Here is a 23,504-nt window from a genome sequence, read left to right as displayed (position 1 = left end):
TTGTTCCTGCCTGCGCCCTCCACCAAGGACTGGTATATCAGATAAAGAAAATGCAGAGGCCTTTATGGTACGGAGATGGGGCTACATTCCAGGACCTGGCTGATATGGGTAGCAGGGAATTTGATTATAGAGAGGACATACCAGGGCATTCACATTGGCAATGAGAGGCTGGGATGGCCAACAGGGTAGAATGTCTGCTTCCTGGCCAGGAGCATTGTTTTGTTCCCAAAGTCAAATACCATCTTAATACAGCTTTAAAATTCCTAAGCTCTGGCAGTGATGAAATGCCTTTTATGTTACATACTTGCAATCAAGAAGATTGAAGAGTCTATATCATAAACTAAGTAGTCTGAGTCAAGGAGTAGGTGGTATGAAGCGAAGGAGTCGGAGTACTCCATCTCCCTGCCGAGTGAGAAAAATAAATAAACTTACACCGACTGGATCTTTCTGTCCTGTATTAGCTTTCTTCGGGGGTGGCCTCCGTGGGGGCTTGCTTCGGCTACAGGGAAAAATAGAAAAAAAAAGTATGGATAAGCTTTTTTAACAGGATTTATTATTAGATTTTTAAGGCTAATAGGCCAACAAACAACAATAAACCCGGAGTGCGTTCGGGTATGCGAAAACACAGAATACAATCTTTCAACCTCAATAGATCATGGCATTGTATGAGAAAACATTACAGATTTGTTCAATTAAAGCAGCCTAAATATAACACAATGTAGTAGAAAGGCATAGAAACATCTTATATCAGAGATCATAGTTATTTAGCAGATCCAATTTCTTCACCAGATTAACTGAAAACATGCTTGACTGGTACAGTTGACTATCTACATGATTTACATCTAGTTGCAGAACTATTGTACCAAGTGCATCTACCCAGCATCCCCATATCTTGTTAAATGTTGAGAATTGCCCACGAGCTTGATATGTAAGCTTATAAAGTGATATGTTTGAGTTTACCAGTGATTTCCAGTGGCCAATGTAGGCAATACTTGTAGTTTCTATTGTAATAAAAGACATTATTGTAATAAAAGACATTTCCTGCCATAGAAGAATAGTATTCTGATTACAACTAATATCAGACAAAATTCCCAGTAGACATTGATAAGCCGAAAAAACCACCAGCAAACTCAATTTAGATTGAATAAAATATGTGTTACGGACTTCCAATACTGTTGTACTAGTGGGTAAAACCACACACACTGCATAAAAATAGCTGCTCTCGCCCCACACTTAAAACAATGATCATTGTGGATAGTGCTGATTCGAGCAAATCTGGATGGCATAGTATATCTGATGAAGCCATTTAAGCTGAGTGATTTTGTCCCTAGAGGAAATCACCATTTTATAAGACTGTCAGTTCTTCCCAGGCCTCAGATGTCAAAGGAGACCCCCTCCAACTGCCACTTATCACAAATAGAGTGAAGTTTACCCTTCAGTGTATATGACAGAAGAAAATTATATCTAGATAATAACTTTTCTTTATTTTTGTTTCATAAAAAGTAATTCCAGGGCAGAGGGGTGTACCTTAACACCAGCCAGGTCCAATTGTTATTGAATAGCAAGTTGTAGCTGAAAATAGTGAAACATAGTATTGAGGAATACCAAACTTGTCGAAATTTGGAAAATTCTTTAAATTGGCCACGTATTTTATACCATAACGTCGCTAAAATTATCAGACAATGGCAGCAACTCGGGCAGGTTTTGGTTAAACCAAAAGCGGTGTACTAGGAGATATTAGATCCTGGTCTTCATGCACTAGTTTAATCGCCTTTTTATATACCTTAAAGAGAAACTCCTTCCAAGAATTGAACTTTATCCCAATCAGTAGCTGATACCCCCTTTTACATGAGAAATCCATTCCTTTTCACAAACCGACCATCAGGGGGCGCTGTATGACTGATATTGTGGTGAAACCCCTGCCACAAGAAACTGAGGACCGTGGTAAAAAAAACCATGCAGCAGCTACACCACCTGCCAACAGTAAAAATGTCACCATGTAATAAATGTCAGAATGTAAATCAGGGATTTAAAAGATTTTACAATGGGCAAACACTGACAATCATTTATACATAATTGTAAAAATGAAGCACTTTATTACACTATTTTTACTGGAGTTCCTCTTTAATAGTATTGCTTATAAGTTTGTTTAACCGGTTCTGCGCCGCAGTGCCAAAAATCTCATGCATCCGAGCAACGTTCACCTCCCATTCATTTGCCTATAACTTTATTGCTACTTATCACAATGAAATGATCTATAGCTTGTTTTTTCCGCCACTAATTAGGCTTTCTTTGGGTAGTACATTTTGCTAAGAATTATTTTTTTCTAAATCCATTTTAACAGGAAGATTAAGAAAGAAATGAAAAAAATTCATTATTTCTCAGTTTTTGGCCATTATAGTTTGAAATTAATATACGCTACCGTAATTAAAACTCATGTATTTTATTTGCGCATCTGTCCCGGTTGTTACACAGTTTAAACGATGTCCCTATCACAATTTATGGTGCCGATATTTCATTTAGAAATAAAGGTGCATTTTTTCAATTTGCCTCCATCACTATTTATAAGCTTATAATTTTAAATATTATAATAACATACTTCGACATGCATATTTAAAAAGTTCAGACCCTTGAGTAACTATTTATGATTTTGTTTTTTTTTTATTTATTTTTAAATAAAAAGTGTATGTGGGTAATTTTTTGTGTGTTAGGGAAATTGCTAATTTTAAATGTAAGATAATGTAATTCTTTAATTAAAACTGTGTGTGGGTGCAGTTTACTATTTGGCCACAAGATGACCACAGTGAGAAAAGTCGCATCCAGACTGGGGGGCAGAAATACCACGCTCTCTGGATAGAAAGCGTCGGTATTTCTGCGGGGAAGTTAGATCGGTGAATAGGAATTATATTCCCAATCACTGATCGGGGGGCTAGCGGCGGGCGCGTGCCCGATCGCGCGCACCACGCAGGGAAAGTAGCAGTGCCTATCTGGACGAGGAAGCTCGTCCAGATAGTCCGAACTGGTTAAAAGCTGTATAAAAACACTGACAATATTCAAACACACGTTTCCTACTTTTTATATGCCATACGGTTATCATATTTGCTTTTGTGCATAAGTATTATTCATTTTGAAATTACAAGTTCCCAAAGTACTTTTTTTGCTCTGAGAGCTGCCTTTGCATTTTATTCATAACTAGTTTATCCATTTTGTAATGTCCCCAGAAATGCTTTCTGAGTGTCTGTGTGTGTTCAGGAGTGTCTGCACAGTCAGAGAAATGTTTTAAATACAATTAAGTAATCACAAGATAATGTTATCTCCAGTTCAGATGCATCCAGCTTTCCCTGCAGGGAGCTTTTAAGTCCTGTGTTTAACTAGTTGAATGCTGTTCTAGTAAAAAAAAATGGTGGTAGTTTATATAATATGATGTAAATAATCTTTTAGAGCAAAGAAGAAATGCTGGGTTTCATTCCACTTTAAAAAAAAGACTCTAACAAAAATTTCAGCCTTATTTTTTCTACCCTATAAGTTCCTATACTTGTTCTGATGTGGACTGTCTTACTGCAGCCTTTCCTAGTTGCACAGTGGCTGTATTATCTCTGTTATATAATCTAATCTTTCCTCTGACAGCTTGTCAGGCTCAGGCACTCAGGCAAGAATGTGCTGCTCTGCTTGTTATAGGCAGAAGCTATACACACCCTCTCCACGGCCACTGCAGGCTCTGTATGAGTCACAGACTGAGCTCCTTTCAGACTATCACATGCCATGTCTTTTGTTTGTAAACACTGCCTAAAACTGGCAATTACAAGCCAGGATTGCAGCAGGGAGTGGCAGAAACAGCACAGAGGGGCCCAGGAGAACATAATGAATAGAATGGTATGCTTTTTATTGTAAGAATTTTAGAGTACAGATTCTCTTTAAGGAGACTAAGGTCCCTTTTTCCACAGGCGGCTGAACTGCGTGCTAAGTGAGCAGTTACCAAGCAGCAGTAAGCAGTTGCCAGGCAGCATCAAGCAGTTCAGTCTTTTCACTGCCTATCAACTGCTCATGGAAAAGGGCCTTAGGAGCACCCAGATGCTCAGCATACTTTAGAGGCACTTAAAGAGAACCTGTACTGGAGTAAAAATATTTAAAATAAACACATGAGGTAACTTCAAATGAACATTACATAGTTACCTTGCCATCAGTTCCTCTCAGAAGCTCACCATTTTCTTCTGACAATAATCCCTTCCAGTTCTGACCATATTTTGTCAGATCGGAAATATATCAGTTGCTGTCAGTTATATATCAGTTGCTGTCAGTTATAGCTGAGAGGAAAACTGATCTACCAGGTAATGTCCATGCTTCCCTGTGGCTCAAGTGGACGATGTTACAGTTTAACTGTGTGCTGACCAGAAAGCTGTTATGGGTAATGGCCATTTTCAGAATGGAGGACGGAAAATTTCCTTGATCACAGTGAACAAACAGGATGCGGGAGAGGAGAAAGACACTGAGGAGTAGACTACATGGAAGTATGTATGACTTGTGTATGCTTATTTTGACTTAATTTTCAGTTCAGGTTTTCTTTAAGCCAAGGAGAAAAATGATCAGTTTTACTCACCTGGGTCTTCTACCAGCCACCTGCAGCCGTCCCGTTCCCTCGTAGTCACTCGCGGATCCTCCGGTCCCCCGACGGCAGCTACTTTCGTTTTGCAGACAGGCCTGGCCATGCAAAGCCTTCTTCGTCTTCCATTCTGCAATAGCGTCCTGCACCATGAAGAAGACGCGTGGACAGGCCTGCACAGTCGCAGTAAACCGGTCGGAGAAAATTAAACTAGCTGGCGGCGGGGACAGTAAGATCCTTGAATGACTGAGGGCACAGGATGGCTGCAGGGGGCTGGTAGAAGCCACAGGTGAGTACAACTGATTTTTTTTTTTTACCTCCCTAGCTTAAAGAGGAACTCCAGTGAAAATAATGTAATAAAAAAGTGCTTCATTTTTACAATAATTATGTATAAATGGTTTAGTCAGTGTTTGCCCATTCGAAAAGCTTTTAAATCCCTGATTTACATTCTGACATTACGTGGTGACATTTTTACTGTGGGCAGGTGATGTAGCTGCTGCATGCTTTTTTGGCAGTTGGAAACAGCTGTTAATAGCTATTTCCCACAATGCAGCAAGGTTCACAGACAGGAAACTGCCAAGAGTACGTACTTTTCTTGTTTCTTGTGGGAGGGGTTTCACCACAATATCAGCCATACAATGCCCCCTGATGGTCGGTTTGTGAAAAGGAATGGATTTCTCATGTAAAAGGAGGAATCAGCTACTGATTGGGATAAAGTTAAATTCATGGTCGGAGTTTCTCTTTAAGTATCCTTTACGATTTCAGCAGCAACATTGCAAACTACCAACACTGCTAGCTTTGTACCACTCAATGCAGTACAAAGCTAGAACCCCACTACACTTTATTTGCATAAAAATGTCTTCAACCGATTAATGTTGAATTGATAAAAACCCATCAAGAGCGCCTTGCTTTTTAGTACATTTATACTACATTCTATCAGGGCCGGATTTGTACTTTTTACTGCTCAAGGCCACTGTCACCATCAGACCCGCTTCAGTATTGGTAGCCTGATGACCCCTCCCCTCTAGTATAGGTAACCTGATGACCCCCCTACAGTATAAGAAGCCAGATGACCACTCCCCCCTAGTATAGGCAAGCAGATGATCCCCCTCCAGTATAGGTAGCCAGATGCCCCCTGCCCACTTTACCTCCAGTATAAGTAGCCAGATGACTCCCTTAATCCCCCCCCCCCCTCCCCTTCAGTATAAGTAGCCAGCTCGCCTTCACACCGCAGCAGCCATCAGTGTCACTCATTTCTCAGCTCGTCTCAGGTGCCGAAGGTTTCTCATCCGCTCTGTCTCCAATGCTGCCAAAGTCCATAGCTGCCACCACAATGCAAACATGCACAGAAAGCATGGTGGCCACTGCACAGGCAGCTAGCAGCAGAGTACCCTGGTCAGGCGCTTGCCTGGTGTCCCTGCATTGCAGCATTTACAAGCTTGCAAATGCTGCATACATTTAGCATGCTGCTTTGGTGCACTTGCTTCTGGGGGGCCACCTAGGCCATGGCCAAAATCCCCAGTGTCTGCCCGCCCAACCTTTTCCTATGCTGGATTAGTCATATCCTATCTCCAGGTAGAGATCTAAATATATCATGCAACAGCTTAGTCAGAAAGGTCTACAAATGTTGACGTTTATGCATGAAATGAGCCATCTGTAGTTAAAATTATGTCTAGAAGTTTTGGTTAGATGACCAGAAGACACATACAACAGGGACCGAGTATCTCTGTGGGTGGAGCTGCTGCTCAGACTGCATCATCCCATCATTTAAACTCCAAGAGTGAAGGTGCACAGAGAATGTGTCTGTGAATACTGTAACCTGTAGCACTGACAGTCTATCGTCCGGGGCAGAAGGGGGGGGGGTGACCAGTGTGAGATCCTGGCCAGGTCACTTACAAGCAAACAGCAGAGATCTTATATGCCACTTCAATTTGAAGCGTTTGGCAGGTTCCTTCCTTCTCGAATGTATTTTACATGATCGTGTGCTCCTTTCCTATGACTGCCTTGTACTTGTATTACTGGGCATACCTAACCAGCCCAAAATCACATGATTATGTAGGGCTGCACGGTTTTTTGGTAAACCGAAACCGCGGTTCGTGGCAAGACGATCTGCTGATAGTCAGTAACCTAAGTTTTACGGTCAGCTGTCTGTACCTTGTGCCTGGCCCCGCTGTGCGTGGATTGGCCAGAAGCAGAGAATATGTATGAGTGTTAATGAGGGCGGGGGGGGGGGGGTGTTGGGGGTTGAAGACGGACGGATCCACTCAAGAGAGCGGCCGGGCACATACAGCTTTACCAATCACTGGATAGCGATGGAATGATGGCAGCGGTAGGCAGAGCTGTACAAAGCGTACAGGGCCGGGCACAATGAAAGCTGCTGCAGATAGACGATCTCCAGGTCGTCTTAACATGAACACCAACCCCCCCCCCACCCCACCCTAAAGTGCAAAAGCTTGTTTAGAAAAAAAAAAATGGGGAAAAATCAAAATTGCAATTTGAGAGAAAAATTGCAATTACGATTTTTCCCTAAAATCGTGCAGCCCTATGATTATGTATTTTATTTTGTACTTGGTTTACCTTGTATAACTTGCTACGCCTGTCATCCTTTGTATCATTGTATTATTTATTCAGTGTTCTCCCCAGAAATGTATTCCATCCAGGTGGCATGAAAAAGTAGCTGGGTGGGGCAATACAAGAGAATGTAGGCTCGGTTTATAGCATAAGAGGAGGTTGGCCGATGACAGCCGGGTTCTCATCAAAACTAGCCGGGTGGAGCACCCTGCTAAAAGAGCCTGGGGAGAACACTGGTTCAGTGCTGCATAACATGTTGGCGCTATATAAATACAATAAATAATAAACATCTGTGCCTGGGATACCCAAGGTGAACTACTTTGAACCAGGGCTGTGAAGTCTGAGTCGAGGAGTCGGAGTCAGAGCAATTTTGGGCACCCGGAGTCGGAGTTGGAGTCGTTGAATTCATAAACACAGGAGTCGGATGATTTTTGTAAAAAATCCACAGTCCTGTTAAGTATCTAAGACTAAGGAGTCTGAGTCTAGGAGTTGGAGTCGGGGCCATTTTGGGTACCCGGAGTCAGAGAGTAAACTGAGGAGTCGGAAGATTTTTGTACCGACTCCACAGCCCTGCTTTGAACGAAAGTAGGCCCAAGGCATGTATAAGCACGAGTTCTCATGTTCACTCTTGACCATAAGTCATGCACTACTACACAAGTACTGGCACGGCTGCATGCACCGTTGACCACACTCCCTCTGTGCATGTGCACTACAAGTTACCGGCTGCAGGAGTGCGGAGTGCATCAATGACATGCACCGCCAGGACAGCACTTTTGCAGTAATGCACGACCTGTCTGCAACTTACGGGTGCTTTTACACCAGAACGGAGATGAAGAGGGGGGGGGGGGGGGGGGAGGAATCGAGCGGTTGGCATGAGGACTCATGTCCATACATGCCGGGTGCTTACATTTGCTCAAAGGTGTTCAACTCTGGTATCCTTTAATGATTTATTGCCACTAAATGCAGTTTTTTGTTTTGTTTTTGGATTTTACACAATTAGACAGTTATACTATTATATATACGCCACTGTGAACCCGTGAAGGTTTTTTTCCTGAATGAACACCCATAGTGCCCAGAAGAAACTGCACATAAAACCACACTGCAAGTGGATCTGTACCTCAGATTTCAGTGCTGCTAATACAGAGAAAACACAGTATTGTACTTTGAAGTGAAATGTGGGTAATTATTGCAAATACTTATTGAAGTGTTGTTACTAAACTGACAACCTGAGCATACTGATAAATTATAGTGCCAAAATAAAGCCAAAAAAACTGGTGCATAGTATTAGTATGCTAAACCCTGCTGTATCATGCTGCTTTGTACTGAATGAAGGTGCTTACATGGACTAGATTTCAGGAAAGGAGGGGGGAGCAGTGGGAAGAACTTCCTTACAACACAACCACAGTCTGCACATTCCTCTGCAATTAGAGAAGACTGCTTTTCAAACCAAAATACCTCAACAGCCTCTGACTGAGAAGAATAGCACTGTGTGATAGGCATAGTCCAGACACTACCCCTCCAGATCTCTGAGCAGTTTCTGTTTACTTTACACTTGGAAGACAAATACCTCAAGTGAATAATGATTTACCTTTGCATTACAACTGAAACTCTTCCCCTGGAAATAGCAAAGAGTTGCATATCCTGTTTCAAGCTGAATTACACTGTTGCAAGATAGAACAATAATAATCTTGGTGCTTGTGCAACTCAGTGACCATTGCTCTGTAACATACCAGACAAAACAAGCTCTATTAGGAATCAGTTTACAAAGTTCAAAGTTTTCTTAGGAAAAGGAAAACTAACCTGCTGGTTACAGACAACACAATAAAGGTCCATACACACGGGGTACGGCCGTCGCCGCAACCACGTGGCACACGCGTGTTGCGGCGACAGGTCGCTCATGTGTATGACGCGCGCGCCCCGAACCGTCGCCCATCGGAGCTGTTGCCAGGCAATTGACATGTTCAATCGCCGGCTACAGCTGATGCCGCAACTTCCCCGGAACTGTCGCTAATGCCGCGTGAGTACGCGGGCTAGCGACAGGAGACCTACGCAAGTGAATGGAGCATCCGGCTGGGGGATGCTCCATTCACAAACAGCTTCCGCCGCGTCTCTGCCTTTCTGGTGAGACGTGTGGACAGCTGTCGCTCCCTGTTCGCGTGCGTGCATGCGACGGGGGACAATTGCCCCCCGTGTGTATGTAGCTTAAAGGGAAGGTCCAAGCAAAAAAAAAAAAAAATGAGTTTCACTTACATGGGGCTTCTACCAGCTCCATGTAGCCATCCTGTGCCCTCGTAGTCACTCACTGCTGCTCCAGTCCCCCGCTGGCAGCTTTCTGACCTCGGAGGTCAGGGCCACATTGCATACATTTTTACGCATTTCAGCTAGTGCAGGAACAAAAATGTACGCGTTGCACCACTAACGCGTAAAAATGTATGTGTTAATGTTCCTGCACTAGCGGGAATGTGTAAAAATGTACGCAATTCGGCCCTGACCTCCGAGGTCAGAAAGCTGCCACCGGGGGACTGGAGCAGCAATGAGTGACTACGAGGGCACAGGATGGCTGTATGGGGCTGGTAGAAGCCCCAGGTAAGTGAAACTCATTTTTTTTTTTTTGCTTGGACCTTCCCTTTAAGGCTGTGTTCTCACTTGAGGTGAGATCTGACCGAAACAACCATAGAAATCAGTTAAAGCTAATGGGAATCGATAAGTAAATACAAAAACTCACATATTCACCTAAGGAGAGAAGGGTCCTAATGAGCCTCCCCTTTCCTCTCCCGGTGCCGCGCTGCCCCCCCCCCCCCCCGTTAAAATTCCCCGCTGCTGGGACTTCGGAACTCTTTGGGAGCCCAGTCCTCTTGAAGACAGGCGGCTCCATACTGCGCACGTGTGAGTGCGTCAGAGGGCGCCCGTACGTGCGCAGCGTAGAGCGGCCCGTCTTCGGAAGCACTCAGACTCCTAAAGAATTTCCGAATGCATCCCTTTGGCAGGGAAACGGCGGCATTTGACTGAATCGGTCGAATATCGCTACTGGGGAGCCAGCGCAACAGCAGGGACCAGGAGAAGAGAGGGAATGCTCTATGGGACTCAGAGCTTCCCTCTCCTTAGGTGAGTATCTGACTTTTTATTTAAATTTCGGTTCCCATTTACTTTAAATACTGCAATTTTTGCCCTGATAATTTAACATGGAGTATCATGGCAGAAGATAAACATAGCCAGCAAGTCTAGGTGGCTCATACAAATGGAACCAGGAAATTTGGGCGCAGGGTGAAGCCGAACAATGGCTGCAAAAGGCCAGATGGCATTAATTACTACCCCCACCAGGCTGCCATGGATTTTTTTTTTTAAAGTAATTTGGGCTCAGTCTTTTGACAGCGCCTAAATTACTGTCCGAGAGCCGCTATAACCTTCATTCACGTTACAGCCTATGGTGGCGCCCAAATCTCCAGCGCCGTTTTGAGCTGTTACAGGCCCAAGAACCATACACATAGGCTTGATGGGCAGAATGACTGTACTCTGTGTTGGAAGTCTGTCTATAATTCACCCAGCTTCTGCGCCCGATATAGGTTGAGTGAAGCAAAGTAAATGTGGATTTTATTACTTGACTTCTTTGCTGGTGCCTGGCCTGCTTTCCCCACCCTCTCCTCTCTGGGCCCAGCATGCTGCCACAAGGCTACTGGGCAGATTGTATGGGACAAAACTACCATGACTGTTTGCTTCAGCTAACAAGATGGACCTTCACTATAACATTTTTATATAGTATACCAGCTTTACTAATAAAACAGTTCATTTGTATACTTTAATACTCTGTTTCGCTACGGCAGCTGCCGGAGAGATACATAGAGAGCGCACTTCTCTTGCGTCAGACTGGCTGAAGTTACGGGACCCGGTTCTGGAGATGACCGAGGATGGCGGTGTGGGAGCAATCCGTGTGGATGGGGCTGAAGGAAGCCCCAGGTATGTATAAATAAAAAATTATTACATCTGGTCTCTGGTTTCCTTTAAAGGGGGATGTCTATAATCTGCCCATTCTTGCAAAGGCCTGGTGTGAGCTGATATTAAGTACATTTTTCCCCCCAAGAGTAAAATGCACCACAGATTTCTTTTACGTATGTTCCGATCATTCACAGTAAGTAGTAAAAATCTGACATGTTTTGGACTAGTCCCATCTCCTCAAGGGGAATACTTATTTTTCGGGTTTTTTTTAGTACACTAGGGAAACAATCTATAGAAGGATACCGGCCTCCCAACTCGCTTGCACACTATTTGGCCAGTTGGAATTAGCAACTGCCATTCAGTAGCACTTTTAAAACTAAAGAGAAACCCAGAAGAGATGGACTAAACTAAAACATGTCAGTATTTCACTGCGTATTGTGAGAGATGGGGAAAAAATTCATTCGTAGTGCCTTTCATTTTGGAACAGATGCAACTTTTATGCATGCACATGCATTTCAATTTTTATTTGCAATAGTTGTCCTTTAAAGGAGAAGTGAGCTAATCCTCCCCCCCCCCCCCCCCCCATAAGTATACACTTACATGCAAAGCGGTACCCACTCCGGGACTGCATTGTCCGTTTCAACTCACAAGCCTCTGTTCAGTCCCAGGATAGCTTGGATACCCTCTGAGGCTTATGCACACAATGCAATTTTAGCGTCAGATACTGTCCGTTCAATAATTTCTAGCATGTCTGATTTGCCACTAACGAGAGAGGGGTTGATTTTCAGATTAGTACAGCACAAAACTGATCACTTTCTCAATCAGAAGCAGATCAGACATGCTGCAAATTATTGAATGCTCAGTCTATCTGACATGAAAAGTGCATTATGTTTATCCAGCCCCCACTCAAATGATACCACATGAGGATGATCCACCATGACAACACAGCAGCCTACCTCCAGAAACAGGTGGAGTATGTCCAATACGCAGTTCGGCTAAATACAGAATTCAGGAGCCAGTAGGATACTCTATGGTTGTTTTGGCAGATACTCAGTTGGCACCCCTCATATGAACTCAGTGTTCTCCCCAGGCTCTTTTAGCCGGGTGCTCCACCCGGCTAGTTTTGGTGAGCACCCGGCTGTCATCGGCTCACCTCCTATGCTGTAAGCAGAATTGTGCAGAAAGGCACCGGCCCTGCATTCTCTCATATTGCCCCACCCGGCTACTATTTTATGCCACCTGGCTACATTTTCATGCCACCCAGCTGGAAAAAAAATTCTGGGGAGAACACTGGAACTGCTTATAATTCAGAGATCCCCAACCCTGTCCTCAAGGCCCACCAACAGTACACGTTTTGCAGAAAACCACAAACACGCACAGGTGAGGTAATTAGTGTCTCAGCAGAGCTGGTTACATACCTCTGTGGATTTCCACAAAACATGCACTGTTGGTGGGCTGTGAGGACAGGGTTGGGGAACACTGGCTTACATGGCACCCTGCTGCAGGCAAGGAATAAGCATAGCCTGCCAGCTAGGCCTGAACGATTTATAGTTTTTTGCACCGAAATCGCGATCACAGAAACGGCGATTCCGTGATCGTTAGAGTGGTGGTTTTTGCCGATATCCCGCACCCTCCCGCTGTGCACTCCCCCTCGCCGCTCTGTGTGTCGCAGCAGCTCAGCGGCTCTCATTCCCAGCGGTGTGCTTGCAAACTTCGTTGTGCCGCCTCCTTCACCTACTCCTCCTCTGTCTCAGCTCTCTTGGCTTCTTCCTCTGCTTAGCGTGTCATCAGCTGGACGGGCGCCGGGCAGCAGACTCCGCCCACAGGCTCTCACTCGTTTCCCTCTGCCTCTACCATCAGCATGTGCTTTGTAACGCGAGATGTGAAGACTGGTGGTTCCAGCCTCGGACAGATACAGGATGCTGTCAAAGACTGTTAATTGGATCTCCGCCTAGGCTAATTTATTCAATTCTCTCCAGATTTAATATATTTTCCCCTGCTATGCCCGGAAGGCAAGGCACATTGCCTGTATCTATTTATATAGAATGTACACAATGTGCAAATAGAAGAATCCGATTTTGATTCATGTCTTTATTGGGCTGTTTTATTTTTTCTCCCTCTTGTAGATCAGTATTGGGATTAATGCACTTTGAAAGAGACAAATGCTGCTTAAAGTGGACCCAAACTAAAAATACAATATTTCAGAAATAAAATCTATTTTCTAAATTATAATAATAAATAGCAGCCTTTTTTCAGCTGCATGATGACAAATATAAAATATTTTACATTTATTGAAGAAACCCCTCCCTTCTTTTCATATTGCCGGCAAATAATCCAGCAAACTGGTGGAGTAGATGGTGTCCAGCAAAGGAGGAATTGCTAATGGCTGCCACCTGTATAACCCTAGTTATGCAAAGAGGAGGGTGAAAAGCATGCACTGAAATGCTCATAGGCTTGAAGGAGTGTTTATTTACATTTGTATGTGTCAGAGTGGTGCAACTAAATATTTTGAATTAAAAAAAATGTTTGGTTTGGGTCCACTTTAAATGTATTCAATCTTATTAATTCAGAGACCAATAGTATTTGTGGTAGCTTAACCACTTGAGGACTGCAGGGCTAAACCCCCCTAGTGACCAGGCAATTTTTAGCTAAAATGGCCACTGCAGCTTTAAGGCCAAGCTGCAGGGCCGCATAACTCAGCACACAAGTGATCCCCCCCCTCCCTTTTCTTCCCACCAACAGAGCTCTCTGTTGGTGGGGTCTGATCGCTCCCCCCCATGATTATTTTTTTTAAAATAAATATTGTTTTTTTTTTTTTAAAAACCCTGTTTCTGTAAATTTATTCCCACCCTCCCTCCCTCCCCACAGCCAGCCAATTACGGCGATCGGCTGTCATAGGCTTCTGCCTATGAGAGCCGATCGCTCTCTTGTCCCCCATGGGGACAGCCGTGTCACACGGCTGTCCCCAGTGCAGCGCTGCTGCACCTAGTAATTAGACGGCGCGATCGCCGTCTAACAGGAGACTGAAGGCGGGGCGGAGCTCCGCCCTCCGAGCATGAGATGCGCGCGCACCATCTCATGCAAAACAGAGCCCCAGGACTTTACGCCAACTGGCGTTAGGCGGTCCTGGGGCTGCCGCCGCGGCCACGCCTACTGGCGTGACGCGGGCGGCAGAAGGTTAAAGGAATACTGTAAGAGAGGGGGGGGGGGGGGGGTCGGGGAAAAATGAGTTAAACTTACCCAAGGCTTGTAATTGTGCCCTGCAGATGTCCTGTGCCTGCGCAACCACTCACGGATGCTCCGGGTCACTTCTGGAATTTGAGACTTTAAACTCTGCAAACCACTGTGCCTGCATTGCCGTGTCCTCGCTCCCGCTGATGTCACCAGGAGCGTACTGCGCTGTCCCAGTATGGTCTGTGCCTGCGCAGTACGCTCCTAGTGACATCAGCAGAAGAGAGGACACGGCATTGCAGGCGCAGAGGTTTTCAAACTTTAAAGTCTCAAATTCCAGAAGTGAACAGGAGGCTGGAGCATCGGTGAGTGGCTGCACGGACACAGGATGTCTGCGGGGGACTATTAGAAGCCCTGGGTAAGTTCAAATCATTTCCCCCCGACCCCCCCTACAGTATTTCTTTCAGTGGTTATTGGTATGTAATTCCTGCACTGGTTCTCAGCCTCACCTTATCTTGGCATAGGACAGCAGCTGTGTAAAATTTAGCAATAATCCTTAAACTGACAACGCCCTGTTTGAAATACTTAGCAGGGCCGGCACTACCATAGAGGCAATTGCCCCAGGGCCTGTAGGGGCCCCCCAGTGGCTACAAGAGGAAAAAAAAATCAAAGAGACCTTATAGTTTGAGAAAATCGATTTTAAAGAGACTCCGTAACAAAAATTGCATCCTGTTTTTTTATCATCCTACAAGTTCCAAAAGCTATTCTAATGTGTTCTGGCTTACTGCAGCACTTTCTGCTATCACAGTCGCTGTAATAAATCAATGTATCTTTCCCTTGTCAGCCTGTGTCTGGAAGGCGGCCAAGTTCTTCAGTGTTGTGGTTCTGCTATGAATTCCCCCTTCCAGGCCTCTCTATGCACACTGCCTGTGTATTATTTAGATTAGAGCAGCTTCTCTCTTCTCTTTTACAAGCTGGATAAATTGTCCTCTGAGCTGGCTGGGCTTTCACATACTGAAGAAATACAGACAACGGCAAAGCTGTTTGCAGGAGAAAAAAGAGCAGCCTGAAACTTCAGTGCATGAGAACTGCAGGGAGAAAGAAACACACAAATGATCTCGAGATTCAAAAGGAAGGCTGTATACAGCCTGCTTGTGTATGGATGTATTTTCTATGTGTGGACATACTGTACATCAACCTACTTCCTGTTTTGGTGGCCATTTTGTTTGTTTATAAACAAACTTTTTAAAACTGTTTTTAACCACTTTTAATGCGGCGGGGAGCGGCAACATTGTGACAGAGGGTAATAGGAGATGTCCCCTAACGCACTGGTATGTTTACTTTCGTGCGATTTTAACAATACAGATTCTCTTTAAAGTTTCAAAAGGAAAAAAAAATACACATTTAAAAACCCACCAACTAACTGTTTTGAGGGAAGTGTGGTAATTAAAAAATAAAATAATATGTGGGGTCCCCCCTCCTGAAACTTTTTAACCCCTTGTCCCCATGCAGGCTGGGATAGCCAGAATGTGGAGCTCCGACTGATTGGGGCTTCACACCCTGACTATACCAGCTGCAAAAAGGTCCCTTAATGCCGATTTTTGTTCTGGGGTATCTGTTGGGGGGCCCCCCAGGTTTATTTTGCCCTGGGGCCCCATTGTTGCTAAAACCTGCCCTGATACTTAGCATAACCTTAAAGTGGATCCGAGATGAACTTTTACTCATTGCATAATTGTGTTCCTTACATATAGTTTATAGGGCATTCCTCAAGCCAAATACTTGTTTTGTTTTGTTTTAGTACCCTAATTTCCTATAAACTAAATAAGCCACACCCACAGCTTCTCCAGAGTGCCTTGGCGCTTGCAAGGGATTGTGGGATTTCAGTCTGGGCAGGTGAAAAAGGTTTTACTAGCTATAGATTTCAGAGGCAGAGTTTTCACAATCTGAGAGCTGCAGTGCAGATACAGATCAGTTGCCTGTGTAATGGAGGAGATAAGAGTGGAGTTTTCACAGAATATGCAGATTAGCATGCCTAGATACAGATAAGCTTGCCTGTGTGTGTAATTGTGTAATAGTGACAAGCAGAAAACATGTCTGCTCCCATTGTATCACAGGAAAAAATATGAATATACTGTTGAAGCTGTTTGAAGATAGATTTGCTGTGTAAACTATCTAAACTTTAGATAAGATATATAGACAAGTCACTTGTTATATTTAGTTTTTCATCTCGGATCCGCTTTAAAGAGAACCCGAGGTGGGTTTGAAGATTATTATCTGCATACAGAGGCTGGATCTGCCTATACAGCCCAGCCTCTGTTGCTATCCCAAACCCCCCTAAGGTCCCCCTGCACTCTGCAATCCCTCAGAAATCACAGCCACGCTGCTGACAAACAGCTTGTCAGAGCTGGCTGTGTTTATCTCTATAGTGTCAGTCTGCTGCTCTCCCCGCATCCTGCAGAACTCCAGTCCACGCCTGCATCCCTTCCCTCCCTGCTGATTGGAGGCAAGGGATGGGTGCAGGGACCGGAGTTATGCAGGAGGTGGGGGAGCATCTGAGACTGACACTACAGATGTAAACACAGCCTCACAGCACGACTGTGATTTATGAGGGATTGCAGAGTGCAGGGGGACCTTAGTGGGGTTTGGGATAGCAACAGAGGCTGGGCTGTATAGGCAGATCCAGCCTCTGTATGCAGATAACATTCTTTAAAACACACCTCGGGTTCTCTTTAAGGCCTTGTTCCCACCAGATATGATTTGATATGATTTCGGGAACATTTTTGCCATTCACAGTGCATGTATTTAGTACAATTAAGTTGCACTTTGCCAATGTACCAACAATCACATAGCAAGTGTAGAGAAGAAATTTGTGCATTTAGATGTGTTTTGTGGATTGCCACAGGAACAAAGCCTGGCTCTTTTTACCAAAGCATCAGCTTTATTGAAGAAAATAAAGCAGTACAAGTCAAATTTAAACGCTAAGGTAAAATAAAAAGTTTTACTTATCTGGGTCTTCTTCATGCCCTTAGAAGTCTATCTGCTTCAATGCTCAAGTTGTGCTGTCCTCCAGGCTGGTACTGACCCCTCTTTAGGATCGATGGTCCCCAGCCAGGTTCTGTGCATGCACATCTCATGATCATGCTCCTGCAACCAGTGGCATTGCGCAGAACTCTGCGACTCAGCCGGGGTCGGCAATCATAAAGATGGGACGGTGGCAGTCTGAAGGACAGTGGAACAACAGAGCTGCCCCAGGTAGACTTCTAGGGGCTGGAAGAAGCCCTAAGTAAAGCATTACTTCTTTATTTTACCTCCACACGCAGGTCTCACTCGTTTTCCCTCTCCCTCCAGTGCTAGCTGGGCCTGTCCAGCAATCAGGCTAAGAAATGGAATTACAGTATCACAGCTCCGCCCCCTTTGCACAGCAGAATTCTGAATGAGACCTGCTAAAGCTTGTTTTGAAGAAAATCGTGGATCGAATCGAAATCGCAATTTGACAGAAATCATGCAATTCAATCTACTCCTAAAATCGTTGAGGCCTACTGCCAGCTCTTGCTCTTTGACTCCACAATCTTAAAGGATACCCGAGGCAAACTCCCTCTTGCAAACTGAGCCTCCAGGCATGTATGGGCATGCCAGGTCACGCACTACTGCACAAGCGCTGGCCTGTCAAGGTGTGTCCTTGATCACACTATGCATGCACACTAAGAAATCATGTAGTGCGTAGGCACAGAGCACTCCCAGCCACAAGAGCGCGATCAAGGATGCGTGCCGCCGGGCCAATGCTTGTGCAGTAGGTGCATGACTTGGCCAATGGAGGGGGAGGGATATGAACGTGGGGCGCCGGGGGGGTGGGGGGGGTGGGCATGAGGTCTCATGCCCATACATGCCTGGAGCCTCTATTTGCAAAACGAAGTTCGCCACGGGTACCCTTTAAGCCTGTGTTTTCCAACCTTCCTCAAGTACCACCAACAGAGCATGTTTTGCAGAAAACCCAGACATTCACAGGTCAGGTAATTAGTGTCTTGGATTTGGATTTCCACAACACATGCACTGTTAGTGGTACTTGAGGACAGGATTGGGAAGCCCTGCTTTAAGCCTTGTACACATGGCAGATGGTTCTTGGCTGAAGCTGCCTGTCGAGAATCTAGTGTGTGGCCCCAATTGTACATCCTCACCACCTCACTGTTGCTTGAGAGATCTCCAACTCTTTCTGGGCAACAGTCTTCGAACTTGAGTACAAGGCTTAGTGTACTCATTAACTGCAACCCATATTGATCCTGACTGATATTTGCTTAGCTACTAATCTCCACTACAGCTCAGATTTCTGCATCAGTCTTTGCAGGCTACGTACAACCGACACACATCCGATCAAATCGTAACTGTTAACATCAGTATGAACACTACAAAAAAAAAAAAATAATAATAATAATAGTATGCTTTCGATGTTTAATAGACATTTATCTAGAATAGGGTCACCAGGAAAAAGCAATGCTATTGTGAACAACATCTAAAGCAGTCTTAACATGGACCATTTCTTGTTCAGCAATAAAAGTAAAAAGCACAGCAGGCCACTCTAGTTAGAACAGATTGTGCCAGCTCACAAGGGCATAGCTCCCATTCATTTGTGTTTGGATGCCAATAAACTGGACAGAGGAGAACGAGGGTAAAAGACAGTCAGGCCTAGACACAATGGCTATCATTCATAAAGGTGCAGTCAGTAAGGGGAATCAATGCGGGAAAACACAGCTGCCGGTATTTTAGACTTCTGGGTGGGCAATCATAAAAATGTACCCATGTGCGGTAGCAGTGCGGAGATTCCCCAAACTAGGCTGGCGGTAGGCAGACGGTAGGCTTGAGGAGACACGGAAGCTGCCTAGTTGATACATTTCTCCGTGTTCCGCTCTGCTGCAGCTGCCTGGGAGGTCTGTGTGTCTCCATTCACTTACATTGGTATCGCCACTTCAGAGGGAGCGGTACTTCCCGACCTCACACCGCTTGCGGTGATCTTCATGAATTAACATTTTGCTACATTTGTTCCGATAATCACCGCACAAGGCGGTGATTTATCACTCTGCTCAGTAGTGTCATTTTTTCATGCGGAAAGAGACTTTATGAATGCTGACTTTGCTGAGTGTTCGGTAAAGTCAGCTGTTTTAAAGGGAACCAGAGAGGATGAACTCTACATACCTGGGGCTTCCTCCAGCCCCATACGCACGGATCGCTCCCACGCCGCCGTCCTCCGCTGCCTGGATCCGCCGCCACTGGGTCCCGTCATTGCCGCGAGTCGGCAAGTCGGCCGGCGGACGCGGCCAATTCTCCGCATCACAGGGTGCTCTCCCCATACAGATACGCATGTGGCTGCTTACTGCGCAGCCGCATGCGTACATGTATGGAGGGAGCCCCTGTGATGCGGACAATTGGCCGTGTCCGCCGGAAGTGACGGGCCCGGTACCGGCGGATCCAGGAAGCTGAGGACGGCAGCGTGGGAGCGATTCAGGCTTATGGGGCTGGAAGAAGCCCCAGGTATGTATAAAATCTTTGCCTTTTTTAACCCCTCGTTCCTCTCTGGTTCCCTTTAAGCATTTCCGCATGCGGAAATGCTTTATGAATGAAAGCCAATGTGCGCAGCCTTGCAATTCTCACACAAGCAAGATTTGCTGTTAAGTCTTTAATATACTGCAAGAAACAGAACCTTGGCCGCAATCCTGGTTAGAAATTAGGGGGTGCAACAATGTATCTGTCCAAGCACCGACAGATAATATTCAAACAAAAGGATCGGAATATCTCAGAATAATATCCATACATTTCAAAAAGCAGTGACAATATGCCAGCTGGATATACCTGACAGATTTCATGACCAAAACACATTTTTCCATATGCGACTTGAGTCTGACAATGGCACAGAAAAAGGACACAAGTTGCAGTAAGCAGCATCACCAAGGAATAGCAAAACAGATGCATGTGTCACTAAGTGGCACTCGTCATCGCTTCGGAGCAGTGCTTTTCAGCGCTGCTAGATTTGGGCGCAGCCGGCGCCTCCATAGACTTCAATAGGAATCACTCCATAGACTTCAATAGGAATCACTCAGTGAGTAACGTCGGCTCCGTCAGAAGACGGAGCCGAGGTTGCTTAATAACATAATTCGGCCTCCAGCAATTGCTGGAAGCCGAATTATTTCATTCCCCCACTATCCATGGCGGCCTGGAGGGGGAATAGTAATGAAATTGGCCCGGACTTGTGCAGAAGCAGGATCAGCCATATACCGCTGTATCCTGCGCCCAAGTCTACCGGCGCCGATTTCAAATGTACTCGTCATCGCTTTTTGAAATGTATGGCTATTATTCTGAATAAAAAAAATAAAGAATTTCATCAGAGGATAATATTGAAATGTGTGCTGGTCTCACCTGTTTCAATATCAATATGCTACAAGCACCTGCAACGTTGTTAGTGAGGATCACCTTACCCAATTGATGAAGTTCAACAACAAATATAAAACAAAAGGCCTAGACTGACCTACAGCTTAAAATAAAGTTACCCTACAACATAAACACAGAATATAAAAAACATAGCCAAAGCTTTCCAGGCTAAATAAGCTACATAAATCAAAGAAGGCACAACAACATCAAAACGATTAATTCGATTTCTATTTCATATCTGAAAGTTCATAGGCTGTGCTGAGCGAAAATTCTACTCCTAACAGGTGTTCCACCTTTTCAGCATACACTTTCTTCTGCGCTTATGCAACCTCCATCTACTTTATAGCGCTTGCGCAAAACTGCCTTTTCTTCATGCTCAACTCAGCATACAAAGAATGCACACACAAAAAAAAGGGGGGGGGGGCGTGTAGAGGTTATATGCTCACAAGCTGTCCAGAGTGTGTGTGAGTGTGTGTTGTTTAACCCTCCTGGTGGTCTATTAAAAACCGCCAGGGGGCAGCGCTGCCGTTTTTTTTTATTTTTTTAAAATCATGTAGCGAGCCTAGGGTAGGAGGCAGAGCCAGCCCCTCCGACGATCAGGATATCCCGTTCAAAGAACAGGATTTCCTGGAGGGCTTCCCCCATCACCATGGCGACAGGGCGGGATGACGTCACCGACGTCGTGACGTCTAAGGGAAACCCGATCCACCCCTTAGCGCTGCCTGGCGCTGATAGGCCAGGCAGCGCAGAAGTCTAGAGGGGGGGAGGGGGCTCTGCGGCGGAGCGGATAGCGGCGAATCGGCGCGGGGGCGATCGGTGTGCTGACGCAGCTAGCAAAGTGCTAGCTGCGTTCAGCAAAAAAAAAAAAAAAAATTACGCAGATCGGCCCAGCAGGGCCTGAGAAAACCTCCTGCGCAGCTTACCCCTTACCGCCAGGAAGGTTAAAGTCGACCTGAACTCTTGCACAGGATTGAAGAAATACATAGAGGAATGCACCCTGTATATATTTAGAGAGTTTAGTCTCATTTGCATCTAATCACAAGTTGCAATCTGACCCCCCCCCCCCCCCCCCTTTTTCCCCTGTGTCACATGACTGCCTATGGCAGAGATGGCAGATAAGGCTATTTGAAAGCACAGGAGGATATCAATATGTCTGCTTCCATGAATCAGGAAGTAGAAACAGTGCAGATTTCGTTTAGGATTTGTATCAGGTGTAACAAAGAAATGTTTTTCTTTAAAGAGGAACTGTAACGACAAAACGGCCCCTGGGGGGTACTCACCTCGGGTGGGGGAAGCCTCAGGATCCTAATGAGGCTTCCCACGCCGTCCTGCGTCCCTCGGGGGTCTCGCTGTAGCCCTCCGTGCAGCGGTGACGCAATATTTACCTTCCTGGCTCCTGCGCAGGCGCTCTGATGCCTCTTGGCGCCGAAGTAGGCGGAAATACCCGATCGCCGTCGGGTCTGCTGTACTGCGCAGGCGCAAGTTTCCGGCGCCTGCGCAGTAGAGCGGACCCGACGGAGATCGGGTATTTCCGTCTATTTCCGTGCCGAAAGTCGCCACAGCGCCCCCGCTGGAGCCAGCAAAGGTAAATATTGAACTGACAGTCGGCACAGTCGCCGGCTGTTCGGAGGGCTGCGGCGAGACCCCCGTGGGACAGAGGACGGCGTGGGAAGCCTCATTAGGATCCGGAGGCTTCCCCCACCCGAGGTGAGTACCCCCCAGGGGAGGTTTTTGTTGTTACAGAGTCTCTTTAAAGGTTATTATGCTGCTGTGTATCTTTTAGGACAGAGAGGACATTCTGAGTTCAGGTCCACTTTAAGGTTAGGTGCACATGGAGTTTCCCAAGGCGCAATCTACTACCACTATCCTACAAAACACTGTCGGGGGGGGGGGAATAGAAAGGCAAGTAAGTTGTCAATCTTTCATACACGTATGGTATTTTGTCAATGCATGCTGTGCAAGTTTGTTGCAACAGATCACCGGCTGCAGCAGCATAAATCAGAGTACAATGCTGCGCCACTGGAAAGCTGCTGTGGAAAGACTCCCCAGCGGCGGGATATGCTGGGATTTGCTGCTCACTCCAGTAACTGGCACACGACCAGTCTATAACGACATAATGCCCTCATTGGCCTGGACTCCCAGCTGCAGCCGTGTGCCCCGCAGGCTGCCCCTCTCCCCGGAGTCTGCTCACTGTCCCCACCACCTCCTCAGCCCCGGAGACTTACGCAGGCTTCATCACGTGTGTCGTTCTGGCCGGTCTGTCTCTTGGATTCCAGACTCCCTTCGGTGTTTCTCTATCCCCTCACCTGGGAGGCTTCCGCTTACCGCCCGCCGTATTTTTTAAATTTCGCCAATCACAGGGCGCGTGGTGACGTCATCGGTTAGTACCATAAAGCGGATTTCACTCAGACTACAATGTAAGCGTTGGCCAGCAGCGCCACCTGGTGTAGGGAGAGAAGATCACGTTGAACCGTAAACAAGTGCATAGCTGACGGGATGATTTGTGTTTTGTTATTTCTTGATTATCGAGAGGTACAGACTAACCAGCAAGCTCATGGTGACCCAGAACTCATTGGAGTGTGTAAGGAACTACAATGGTCCTAAAAGCCCCCTTACCAACTGAGGTTAGCTGGGCTGAGCATGAAGTTTTTATAAAGACTAATAAGCTACAAAAAGGAATGATTCATTAACGAAGAACAAATAAAGTTGGCAACAAAATTAAATAAATGAATTTGCTTGCATCTTCGTGATTTGACATTCATCACACAGCTAATATATTGGAACTAGTCTAGTTGAGAAAACCCAGTGGGAA

At 45.6% G+C, this 23,504-nt stretch overlaps 1 protein-coding gene across 6 annotated transcripts in view; it reads right to left on the bottom strand.

The window, feature by feature from the left end:
* Positions 1–23,053, bottom strand: part of KIF23 (kinesin family member 23) — a 54,998-nt gene extending 31,945 nt beyond the window's left edge. For 3 of the 6 annotated variants that reach the window (XM_068275064.1, XM_068275066.1, XM_068275068.1), the window contains exons 1-2: positions 22,918–23,052; positions 433–499 (exon numbers count right to left, since the gene is read on the bottom strand). In XM_068275064.1, the coding sequence (XP_068131165.1) occupies positions 433–499; positions 22,918–22,928 (78 nt within the window). In that variant the 5' untranslated portion in view covers positions 22,929–23,052. Of the gene's footprint in view, positions 1–432; positions 500–22,917 lie in introns of all 6 variants that reach the window. The other 3 variants (XM_068275067.1, XM_068275070.1, XM_068275065.1) reach the window with 2 other exon arrangements.
* Between the last annotated feature and the right edge of the window lie 451 nt (positions 23,054–23,504).

Source organism: Hyperolius riggenbachi, chromosome 3 (assembly GCF_040937935.1).
Source record: "Hyperolius riggenbachi isolate aHypRig1 chromosome 3, aHypRig1.pri, whole genome shotgun sequence".
Taxonomy (NCBI): domain Eukaryota; kingdom Metazoa; phylum Chordata; class Amphibia; order Anura; family Hyperoliidae; genus Hyperolius; species Hyperolius riggenbachi.
This window is presented reverse-complemented; position numbering and strand designations above follow the sequence as displayed.